Here is a 12924-nt window from a genome sequence, read left to right on the forward strand (position 1 = left end):
TATTTCAGCTGGAAGGCTGCTTAATGAATTTTGGCAAACCGTCGAGGGCTGCAAGGGTAACCCCATCCCTTGACAGGTGCCCCCCCAGGCAGCCATTTTGGGACCCACCCCTAACCCCTGACCTTTGACACCAGAAGTCCCTCTCCTTGCCCCTGGAAGTACTCCTTTCAGCAAGAGGGTTGCCATCTTGGAACCAGAAAGAAAACCAAATTATATTCTAAAAATCAAACATCTACTACAACATACATTCACTTGATTTCAAAAAATATTTTTGTCCTGATTTACATGTGTTTGTATAGTGTACATAGAGGTAATAGCTTAAATACAATAGCTTTAAATGAAGTCTTACTTTGGTATATTGTGAGAGGGGTGTGGGGGGTATGGGTGGGTGGGTACAGGGTTTGTAGGGGGCGGTGTGTGTGTATGTGGGGTGTGGGGGAGGGTGTGTGGGGGAGTTGTGGTGGGTAGATAGGTCTGGGGGTGTGGGTGGGTATGAGGTTTGGGGGGTGGATAGGTATCGGGGGGTGGGGGGGTGTATATGTAGGGTGGGGGAGCATGTGGGGGTGTGTGTGGTCTTACTTTTGACTCATTCACTAGCCTGTACAGGCATAGCCCTCTTGGCCTTAGCCCACTTGCTCTAGCCCGGCTTCTCAGTCTCAGCCTCTCTTCTCTGATCATGCCTGGCTCAACCTGCTCTGCCCTCACAGCCTCAGCCCACCCCTGTCTCCCTCATGAGGTATGAGGGTTGGCCTTCTAAGCTTTAATGATGGCTCTGGCCCTGGGGCACCCACACACCACTTTCCCCCCTGCCCACCACTGCTTCCCCCCTCTGTTTCCCATGCTCGCCTGCCACTCCAGTAGTGAGTGGTTCCTGGCTGGCTCCTGCTGTACCATGCGGTCCCAGCTATGCACCTGGGAACTGCGTGGTGTCGGAGCCAGCCTGGCCTGGCCAGGACTGCACAGAGCCAGCTGGCAATCTTGGGGGTCAGGCCAGTTTCTGCTACACTGGCAGGGAGAGAGGGGAGCTAGCCCGGCTCCATAGAGCCCCTGCCAGCCCAGGCTCCACACTCCTGCCACGCCGCCTTGGGCACCCACTGGTGTATGCCTCATGCTCCCACCCCGCACTCCAGCCCAACTTTCGCTACGCTCCTGCCTGTCCACTCACTGCTACTCTTCCCCCGCCCCCACACACACCTGATGCTGCAGCCACCACCACCTCCCCACCTTCCCACCACTGCTGTCGCTTCTCCCTTTGCCCACCTCTGACTTTGCACTTTTGGGCGGACAGAGGTGGGGAACAGCCCCAGGATTGCCAGGCCAGAAGCCTCTGCTAGGCAGAGGCTTCTGGTTGGAGGTGTAGCAGAAGGCCACCTGTTTCTCCCCAAAAACTGCTCTGTGACAATTTGGTTAAGACGGGCCCTGCAGAGGGTACAAACCTTACCCTATCTCTTTAGGTAACCTGAGCTGGATACTTTCCTGAGGGAGGGGGGGAACCTGCTCCCTCTGCCTATGTAACTGGCATCACATACCTGGGTGAGGTGCTTGGACTCCCTGGGGAGCTAGGAATTGCCAGTCTGCCCAGTAACCAGCGATGCATTTCAAATTGGTTGGCTGACAGCCAACAGGTGCTGGCATCCATTGGACCAGGTAAATGAGGTCACAAGGGCTACGTAAGTTAAAGACTGCCCAGGAGGAGGAGGCAGCAGCCATGGGGAAGACTCAGAGACGAGAAGAGCTGAACCGTCTGAAACTTGCTCTCTCTCTCAAAACTCATGATCAAGGAACTGCCTGCCTCCAGAGGGAATCTCCACTTGCCTCTGGATGATACTTGAGTAAGCTACCTGAAATCTAAGTAGATATATAGCTTGCAGTAACTCAGATGTGTGATCAAAGGCTACCCAGCCATGCCAGTTTGCTCTATGGGATTTCTCTGATATTGCTCTACCCTGTACCCTATTGCAGCCCTACCCCTTGTAACCAATAAAGTTCTCCTTTGTACCTAGCGTGGAAGACTTATTGGGTGTGCGTCTAGATTATGCCTTGGGGTCCCCTTGGTTTGGCTGACCCCAAGGGAGACCACTACTTGTGCTTCCGACAGAGAGAAGCACCCCCAAGTGCTTGAAGTGAGTCAAGTACCCTCGAGGGCTACTAGGTCTGTGTTTCCCAGGGTGCACAGGGCCAGAATAAAGCCCAGCCCTGGGTGGTGACAGTTTTTACCCCAGGCTAATGGGTGTGCTCCAGGAAGGGGGTCGGCCAGATGTAAGGCGCCCCCAGGGAGGCACTCGGAGCCTAGAAGGTGGTCGGGTGCAGTGAGGTGGGTGGCTCAATGCAGCAGCACCCCCTACTGGCTCACCACAGGAAGCTGGGGGTAGGGGGGCTGGGGGTGAGGCTGAGGGTGGGGCACAGCCAGTTGGGCCTTGCTGGTGCTGACCCAGGGTCCAGCCGCGGGCTCCTCCTGGGTCCTGATGACGCTGGCACCTCATCAGCTTAGACGGGCAGCCAGGGATAAATAATAATTAGTTTTATACATTTTTTAGGGGCCCTGGGGGCCAGATAGAATGTCCTGGTGGGCCAGATCAGGCCCACGGACTGTATTTTGCCCATCCTTGGGTTAGACTATGGATTTGTATAGGATGGTTTAGATAGGGATAATCCTGCCTTTGGCCAGGGGTTGGACTAGATGACTTCTGAAAGTCCTTTCCAGCCCTACTTTTCTATGATTCTATGAAAGGGAGTGGGGCAGTAGGAACAAGAAGCAGGTCTGTCCACTAATTTGGAAGTATTAGAATTATGCAACCTCATGGGGCAATGGAAATCCTGCTAACAAGCACAAGATTCTTTTAGGCCAATATTTTCCAATGAGGTAAGCACCATTTCTCAAGGATTTCATTAAAAAAAGAGTTTGCCTGCTTCTAGCTGTTCTTATTGTGTGGAAAATTTTGAAACTATGATATGAACGTAACTTATGCTGAAATGTATGCCCAGGTTACAGGGTACTTAGAACCACAGAATCATAGAAAATTAGGGTTGGAAGGGACCTCAGGAGGTCATCTAATCCAATCCCCTACTCAAAGCAGGACCATCTCCAACTAGATCATCCAGCCAAAGCTTTGTCTATATGGGACTTAAAAACCTCCAAGGATGGAGATTCCACCATCTCCCTGGGTAACATGTTCCAGTGTTTTACTACCCTCCTAGTAAAAACACTTTTCCTAATATCTAACCTAAACTTCCCTTGCTGCAACTTAAGACCACTGCTCCTTGTTTTGTCATCTGCCACCAGTGAGAACAGTCTAGCTCCATCCTCTTTGGAAGCCACGCTTCAGGTAGTTGGAGGCTGCTATCAAATCCCCCGCCCCCCCATAGTCTTCTCTTCTATAGATTAAATAAGCTCAGTTCCCTTGGCCTCTTCTCATAAGTCATGTGCTCCAGCCCCCTATTTTCATTGTCCTCTGCTGGACTCTCTCCAGTTTGCCTACATCCTTTTGGGGGGGGCGGGGGGGGAGGGGAAAGGGCACAAAACTGGACATAGGGCTCCAAATGTGACCTCACCAGTGTCAAATAGGGGGTATGACAGGCTTATGGCCAGAGGGGCAGTTGTGACATCCCCTGGTGGCCCTGCAGCTCCTGCCCAGCTCGAACTCTAATGTAGTTTTCCCTAGATTGGTTGTTTACCTGCCACACCTTGATCTTGGTTAAAGACTGATTAAGGGAAGCTGCCAACAGGCCTTAGAGTGAGCCCTAATCCTAATACTTTCCCACTGGGTCCCTCAGGAGCCCCCACTAGCCTCAATCCATCCCTTAGGCCTGATAGGTCACTCTCAGCTTGACTAGGTCCCTGTAGGACACCTGTAGCCTTAAGGGCAAATTGCATAGCTCCTTTTCCTCCCCTACACCACACCCTAAGCCTTACAGATGTTATCACTATGATGTTCAATTCACACACTTGGCCCCTTTGGCCTTCAGACCAACGTGATCCCATGTTTGGACCTCTCAGGGCTCCCAGACACCCTCATCCAGCTTGCATCCTTTCTCTTAGGGTTTCTAGAACCCCTAGTTTGGATTGAAGCCCTTCATCTAGTCCTTGCCCTGTCTTCGGGACCATGGACCCTCTGGTCTGACTGACTGACAGTCCCTGACTCCTGAACCTCCAGGTCCTACACACAAGTACTCCCTCTGTCTTTGATCCTTGGGTCTCACTCTCTTTCAGCCCTGCTTGTCCCTGGACCCTCTAATCACACTCCCAGTCCTTTATGGGCCTGGGGCTTGTGAATCCCCAGGTCCCTACTCTCTAGGCCCTTGCACCCCCAGCTAAGCCCCCTCTCAGCTCCTGCTGGACTACTAACTCTCTAGGTAAGCCTTTCCTGCCCTTCCAGGGCTCCAGGTTGAACTGCTAGGACAACTTAATAAGGAATACCTTCCCTGTGGCAGACATTCAAGCCATCCCATGCCTTAATATAAAACAGGGCCACCTGCCCATATAATTAAGCCCTTTTCTGTTCCAGGTACCTTTCCTTGTTCCCTGCATTACAGAGTTCCTTATCCAGAGCCACTGTCAGTTCAGAAGTCCTGCTGCTCTCTGGTCAAGGGCTCCACACTGCATAGCTACCAGGGAAAGACTAACTGACCTATGCAGGCTCTGGGCTTTTATATAGCAAAGCCTGAGCCCTCTTTCGGTCACTTGAGAGTCCTTCATGAGCTCCCCTTTGCCACCTGCAAGCAGACTCTCAGGCTGCTTGCTCCCTTAAAGAAGCAGGCACATCCTAGAGCCCTGCTACAAAGGGGAATAAACACTCCCCTCAATCTGCTGGCAACGCTCCTACTAATGCAGCCCAGTATGCCATTAGCCTTCTTAGTGAGATCTTCCAAATACCTAACCTAAACATCCCTTGTTGCAACCTGAAACCATTGCTCCTTGTTCTGTCATTTGCCACCACTGAGATCAATCCTCCATCCTCTTTGGAACCACCTTTCAGGTAGTTGAAGGCTGCTATTAAATCCCTCCTTAGTCTTCTCTTCTCCAAGCTAAATAAGCCCAGTTCCCTCAGCCTTTCCACATAAGTCATGTGCCCCAGTCCCCAAACCATTTTTGTTGCCCTCCACTGTACTTTCTCCAATTTGCCTGCATCTTTTCTGTAGTGAGGGACCCAAAACTGGACACAGTACTCTAGATGTGGCCTCACCAGTGCCAAATAGAGGGGAAAAATAACTTCTGGTTCTTACTGACAAGACTCCTACTAACACAGCTCAGTATGCCATTAGCCTTCTTCACAACAAGGGCACACTGTTGGCTCATATTCAGCTTATTGACCACTGTAACTCCCAGGTCCTTTTCTGCAGAGCTGCTGCTTAGCCGGTTGGTCCCCAGCCTGTACCAGTTCATGGGACTGTTCCATCCTATGTGCAGGACTTTGCACTTGTCTTTACTGAACATCATGAGATTTCTTTTGGTCTAGTCTGTGAAGAAATCTCCCTCTCTCTGCCTTTCACTTGGGTCATTTCAAGTGAACCCCACCTCCCTCTCTCTTGCTTTCTTTTTGGTTCAGGGTGGTCAACCAGGTGACCTGGCTGGATAAATTTCTGAGGGGAGAGGGGAATGTTCTCTTCCTCCAGTGGGCATTTTGAAAAGCCACAAGCAAAATACCTCTAGGCAGCTGCCTGGATGATTCTCTGTAAGTAAAGACTAGAAATTAGCCAGGAGTTAGGATTTATGTCTAGATCAGACACATTTTAAAAGGATTATTATCTCCAAGACTGTATAAGGCTCAGATTGATAATGTTTGCTCAAAGTGTATTCTGACACCCCCCACCCCACCCCCGCCAACCCCTCTGATCAATAAAGGTATTGGATACTGTGGAGGAGGGAGAGGCAAGCCTTTCAGCTCCCAGCTTGGCCAGTAGAGCCTGTCTATGTTCTTTCAGCCCAACCTGAGGTTATCTTGGGATGTTTCGTGCTGAAAGAGGCACCCAGAAATATTACCTGTGGTCAAAGCAACTCCAAGGTTCACAGGGTCTGTGTACCCCAAGCTGCACAGAGTCATAACAGAGACCAGTGCCTGGGTGGTGGCAGCATTACCCCAGGCTTATGGGTGTTCTCCAGGAAGTGAGACAGTCGGCTGTAGGCTCCCTGAGGGAGACTCCTGAAGCAAGGTTTTTAGGTCTGGCACAGTGAGGCATGTGGCTCTGTGTAGTAGCACCCCCTACTGGGATGCCACACAGTCCTCAAATTTGTTGACGTCTCTCTGAATCATATCCCCATCCTCCAGTGTATCCACTACTCTCGTTAGCCTGGTGTTATCTGCAAAGTTACTGAGGGTGCACTCCATCCCTTCTTCCAGCTCATTGATGAAGATATTGAACAAAACCAGCCCCCAGGATTGACTGCTGGGGCATTCCATTTGATACTGGCTGCCAATTAGCCATTGACTCTGATCCCAATGCTCCAGCCAGTTTTCTATGCACCTTACAGTCCATTCATCCAGTCTGTACTTCCTTAGCTTGCCTGCGAGAATGCTCTGGGAGACTGTATCAACAGCCTTGCTATAGTCAAGGTATAGCACGTCCACTGGTCTTCCCACATCCACAGAACCAGTCATCTCATCATAGAAGGCAATCAGGTTAGTCAGGCACGATTTATCATTGGTGAATACATGCTGACTGTTCCTAATCACCTTCTTCTCCTCCAAGTGCTACAAGATGGATTCCTTGAGGATCTGCTCCATGATTTTTTCAAGGACTGAGGTGAGGTTAACCAGCCTGTAGTTCCCTGGATCCTCCTTTTCCCCTTTCTTAAAGATGGGCATTACATTTGCCCTATTCCAGTTGTCTGGAACTTCTCCCAATCGCCAAGAGTTTTCAAAGATAACGGCCAGAAGCTCTGCAATCACAACAGTGAACTCCCTCAGCAACCTCGGGTGCATCCTGTCTGGCCCTGTGGACTTGTACACACTCAGCTTATGTAAAAAAATCCCTCACATGTTCTTTTGCCCCTGTTGGCTGCTTATCTCCTGTGCTGCTAGGTGCAGCAGTCTGGCAGCAAACCTTATGTGTGAAGACTGAGATGAAAAAGGCATTGAGTACTTCAGCCTTTTCCGCATCATCTGTCACTATGTTGTCTCCCACATTTAAGTAAAGAATCTACACTTTCCCCAATCTTTCTCTTGCTGCTAACATACTTGTAGAAACCTTTCTTGTTACCCTTCATGTCCTTTGCTAGCTGCAACTCCAATTGCACTTTGGTCTTCCTGATTTCATACCTGCATACCCAAGCAATACTCTTAGATTCCTCCCTAGTTATCTGTCCAAGTTTACACTTCTTATAAGCTTCCTTTTTGTGATTTAGTTTACTGAAGAGTTCCCTGCTAAGCCAAGCTGGTCTTTTGCCATACTTGCTAGTCTTATTGCACATTGGGGTGGTTTGTTTCTATGCCCACAGTAAAGTTTCTTTAAAACCAGCTACAATCAGCTCTTCTGGACTCCTTTCCCCCTCAGACTGGTATCCCAGGGGATCCTGCCCATCAGTTCCCTGAAGGAGTCAAAGTCTGCTTTTCTGAAGTCCAGGGTCTGTGCATTGCTGCTCTCCTTCCTTCCTTTTGTTAGGATCCTGAACTCAAGCATCTTATCATCGCTGCTGCCCAAGTTGCCACTACATTTCCCACCAATTCTTCTCTGTTTGCGAGCAGCAGGACAAGAATAGCTTGGCTCCCAGTTGGCCTTTTCAACACTTGCACCATGAAGTTGTCCCCAACACTCTCCAAAAACTTCCTGGATTGCCTGTGCATTGCTGTATTTTCCTCCCAGAAGATGTCAGGGTGACTGAAGAGAACCAGGGCCTGTGATCAGAAAACTTCTGCTAGCTGTTTGAAGAAAGCCTCATCTACCACATCCTCTTGGTCTGGTGTTCTATAGCAGACATCAATCACAACATCACCCTTGTTGCTCCCCACTCTAACCCTAACTCACATACTTTCAACAGACGTATCTCCAGTTTCATACTGGAGCTTTGAGCAATCATACAGATCTTTTAAAGAAAGTGTAACTCCTCCTCCTCTTCTACCCTGCCTGTCCTTCCTGAACAGTTTATACCCATCCATGACAGTGCTCCAGTCATGCGAGCTATTCCACCAGGTCTCTGTTATTCTAATCATATGTTATTCCAATCACTGTTATTCCAATTACAGTTCCATGACTGTGAGAGGACTTCCAATTCTTCCAGCTTGTTTTCCAGGCTCCATGCATTCATGTACAGACATCTGAGGTAACTCAACAATTGCCCTACTTTCTCAGGAAGCATGAGAAGGCCTCCCCAGCCGCCCCCTCCTTCTTGCACTTCCTCCAGGTCACCCACTTCCCCATTTACCCCAGGACTTTGTTCTCCATCCTCCAGTGAAGCTAGTTTAAAGTCCTCCTCACTAGGTTAGCAAGCCTGTCTGCTAAGAAGCTCTTCCCTTTCTTTGTCAGGTGGATCCTGTCTCTTCCTAGCAACCTTTCTTCTTGGAACAACATCCCATGTTCAAAGATGTCAAAGCCCTGCTGGCAACACCATTTGTGCAGCCATGCACTGATCTGCAGGATGCATCCACTCCTGCCTGGACCCTTCCCCTTGACAGGAAGGATCTAGGAGAACACAACTTGAGTGCCCATCCCCTTCAGCATTGCACCCAGAGCCCTGTAGTCCCTTTTGATCTGCTCAGGTTCTCCCCTGGCAGTATCATTGGTGCCCACATGGATGAGCAGCTTGGGGAAGTAGTACTTATACTGTAGCTCTGAGGTATAAGCTACTCCTTTCTTTTCATTGCATGCTGACTTCACTGTTTACTCTAAAATGGTGCTCTGAAAGTCAGTTTTGCAAACTGTCCACCCATAAAACACATGCAAAAGAAGAGGAGGGACCATACTTCAAAGAGTATCTCCTACAGTGTGTGCATGCCTGTGTATTTAGGAGGGGTATGAGGATATGAAGGCTGGGTAGCTGCATTAAAATAAGGAGGCTTTTGACAGCATGTGGTGGGTTGTAGGAAGGGCTGTCCCTGTCGGGGGGGAGGGAGGGGCATGAATCAGGGCAACTGCCCCGGGCCCCTGTGCAGCCAGGTGGAGTGGCTGTTGCCCCTCCTGCAGGGCCCGCCTAGTACTGGTGACTCTGTGCCACCATTGCCGGCTTCATGTCCAGCCACTCGCCGCCCCCCCACTTCCCCCACTGCTGCTGCCTTCTTTGCATCCAGGCCCCGTACAGGTTGATTTGTCCCGGGCCCCGCAGACCATCTCTGGTTGTAGCACATAAATGATGAATGGATGGAGAGCGCAAATGATTTCTTTTTCCTGAAGAGGGTAAGTCAGTTTTCCAAGGTTTGTGGAATGTTTTTGCCTTCTGGGAGGAGCAAGATCATAGGGCTGATGCTCCAGCCCTTACAGGGAGACTTGGTAGATGGCTTTCTCAGACTCAGTAATAAACTTTACCCTGTTGTGAATGCCAGTTCCTAATGAGGGAGAGAGAGTAGTGCTAAAGGTGTTAAATGGGAAACACAAATGTGAAACACAAGACGAGAAAAACAAGCATGGCAAACCAAGCCTGCAAATCTAGTTCCTGAAAGGTCCTGATAACTGGGACCGAGTTCTACCTTGGTCCTATACCAGGGATTTCATACAAAGAATTCCTTTCTTTGATACTGCCGTGTAGTGCTATTTGAGCCAGCAGGCTGCAAGGAATCCTGTTTCTAAATGTGAACGCTGTCAGGCAAGCAGCACCAAGACAGATATTGAGATTACCAGGAAGCTTTCTGTCCAATGAGGGCAAATGGCAGGAAATCATATTTCACAATCAAGCCTTTCTGATGTGCTGGTAGTTTGCTGTCCCTGAAAATAAGGTTTCCTTGGAGATCTGGGAAGTTGCACATCTAATAGTATGTAAATAAAGGTGCATGTGTGTGTGGCTGCAAGTGTGAAAGTGGGCAGGTCCACAGGCCTGCCCACTTGTGCCTCCCCATGGGTTAGCAAATTTCTAGTTATTGGGATTTGGAAAGTGATACACTATTAAGTGACACATTGTGACATGAAGTCAGAGGCCAAAGTAATAAACAGTTGCTGAGTATCAAACTTCAGGCAAATCACCAAAGGATTTACTTACTGAATCTACAGTTTCATGTTGAGAAAACCCCACAGGAGCAATGCCATAGATGCACACTGCCAGGATTGTGATAAGTGAATGAACAAAGGTGACCCAGTAGGTGAAGAAAGGCCTAGGGACAAGGAAAGACAAAGAATCAGACTTAGGAATACAATCGTGTTAATAATTTTATGGGATGACTTTCTTCAAAAACTAAGAGAAATACCTGCTGACACACACAAACATGGGTGGTGTTCATTTATGGTTCTCATTAGCACTGAGGACCAGGTACAAATTTAATCAGAACTGGGACAAAGCTGGTGGAAGTGATTTGGGAACCTGATAGCAGATTAGAACAGAGATTCAGTCCATTTTGTGTTCACTTTTTATGAACATTTGTGTTGCACTGAAACAAACTTTCATAACAATACATGTCAGGCTGAAATTCAAACTTTTTCTGTAACTAAACAAATGTATTAGGGAGAAAGGTAATGAGAAGAGTTTCCCAGCCTTCCCCAATCAATTTATCTAACCAGACAGGTGTGTCTGTGCAGAGGATCAGCACAGTCCACACTGGAAGAACTGCCAGGATACCAAAGAGCCCAAGGGCTTCAGTATTCATGACAGGATTCTATTTTGGAGTTCCTTTATTTAAAATATAAACAGAGAATTAATTCCCAATACCAAGAATAGTTTTTACAGAGCAAGAGTGATGCACTCCATCCAGCAAAGGGTGGTGGTATTTACTTTGCTCCCATACATGTACTGGTGGGTACATATGCGTGTGTGTGCATGCACATGCGCAGACTTAAAAAGAGTTAGTCTGACTTATTCCACCCAGCAAGAGGTAGTGACACTTGAATAATAACCAGTTTACTTTATGGAAGTTTAAAGGAAAGGGATTGGCTGCTCTCACCTGTGGTCATCCATGTCTTCAATCTGCCGTTTCACGTAGCTGTCTATGCGCTTGCGATAGGTGCGGTTTGTCAGCTTGCCCACCATGCCCAGTCCATACGGCCTCTTTTCCTTAGCAAACAGCTTCCTGACAGGGACAGTAATGCGCTGGCCACGCTTTTGTGGACTCACACTCACCACTTCTTGCCGTAAGCGAACTTTTGGCTGGTGCAGAGTCCCTTCCTTCTGTTTTCGCCAACCACGCTCCAGGGGACTAAAACATAAAATTGGGACAGCAATGCTTTCTTTCTCCAAAGTATGGCAAAAGGCAGAGGACAATGACTGTTCAATGTCTACTGGCATTTGGGGGGGGGGGGGAGGGGGGGGGAGAAGGCAGGCCCCTCTTCTCCCATCAAAGTTCCTTGAAACTACAACCCTTTCTTCTTCCATGTTTTGCACTAGCTGCTTCATGATTTCCTAGACTCAGTGGCATCAAGTCCATTTCAAACAGCACTTCATGTGTTACTCTTATTTTTTGCTGCACTGCTGGGTACACACCAGGGGCTTAACCTTGTTAGCATCGTGTGCAATTCTGTGCACATTACACCCAGATGTCCTATTGATATCGTTTTTGGCAAACTGCACGACTGGCTTAATGACACCCACCACCCATATAACCAGCTATGAACTGCACAACATACACTAGTGGTTCAAAACTGTTCTAATACAAGATATATTGCATATTCTTATATCCAGATTCACTGATGTTTCCAACAGAGGCATTCTCACAGGTTCCCAACTATGTGGTAGCAGTTTACTGCTACACCAGGGGAGTACATCAAGGGCTCGGTGATCAACTGTTCACCAGGGCACACTTAGGGAAAACTAGGAGTAATGGCCACAAACTCCTGGAAGACCGTTTCAGGCTCAACATTAGGAAAAACTTCTTCAGTTAGAGTGTCCAGACTGTGGAATAAGCTCCCTCCAGAGGTGGTGCAATCACCTACCCTGGAAATCTTCAAGAGGAGACTGACCCCAGCTGTCTTTCAATCTATGAATCTATGAATCTATGTATAAAAATGCCCTCTACTCCATCTCATTTCCCCCAAAACACACTTCATGGTATGTCTCATGACCCAAACCTGATCATATCACCCCTTGCTTAGCTAAAAACTACCTAAGGGTTAACTCTTAAACTATTAGTGAAGTAGTTGGAAGATGACAAGAGGCTATTTTAGTTACAAGTATGTTATGCAGAGTTGTTGTTTTATGAAAGCACAGAACCAAGTAAAATAAATAGGATGTCTGAAGTAAATACTGCTTTTAGGTGGTTTAAGATGCCTGGTTAAAGAACTGTCTCAGCAAAATACTATTAAAATGCAAGGATATGTCCCTATATAAACCACTGTGTGCTTTGTTTGATTAATTTTCATGGTACTGGGTTTCCATCACTTTTGGGTGCTGACTTTCTGGCAAGGATGAGCATTAGCATCACCACTGTGACCATTGCCACCACCTGCTGGGGCCTGTGATTTAACCTTAGCCCATGAGACCATCACTTTTCTGATCCAACAAGATGTTCTGACCAAACAAGAGGAGAAAAGGAAGCTAAATGACATCACTATCCCCATTGCTGTGCCCTAAAACTCCCCTGAGACAGGAATCTAGGACTTCTGCTCTTATCCCCTATCCAATGTATCAATTTGCTCCTTGACCTTACCCTTTCTACTGCATTTATGTTTAATGAAAATCTGACTCATCCCACCAGAGAAAATCTACTCTTGAAGCACTTTGCTATTACCAAATGGCAAACTGAAAATCAACACCAAGTAGACTGACAAGAGGAAAATACAAGCAAAGGACCAAATGTTTTCCAAGGCCTGGGGAGCAAAGTTAGGTTGTCATGTGTTACATGCCATGCCTGTCAT

The 12924-nt window shown here is 48.1% G+C and overlaps 1 protein-coding gene across 10 annotated transcripts in view; it reads right to left on the reverse strand.

Moving 5' to 3' along the window:
- Positions 1-12924, reverse strand: part of RHBDF1 (rhomboid 5 homolog 1) — a 197097-nt gene that overhangs the window by 49412 nt on the left and 134761 nt on the right. For all 10 annotated transcript variants that reach the window (XR_009456420.1, XM_059716934.1, XM_059716933.1 and 7 more), the window contains 2 exons: positions 11019-11270; positions 10124-10235 (listed from right to left, as the gene is read on the reverse strand). Coding sequence is in view for 9 of the 10 variants with exons in the window: in XM_059716934.1 (XP_059572917.1) it covers positions 10124-10235; positions 11019-11270 (364 nt within the window). In the remaining variant the exon portion in view is untranslated. The remainder of the gene's footprint in view (positions 1-10123; positions 10236-11018; positions 11271-12924) is intronic.

Source organism: Alligator mississippiensis, chromosome 13, assembly GCF_030867095.1.
Source record: "Alligator mississippiensis isolate rAllMis1 chromosome 13, rAllMis1, whole genome shotgun sequence".
NCBI lineage: Eukaryota > Metazoa > Chordata > Crocodylia > Alligatoridae > Alligator > Alligator mississippiensis.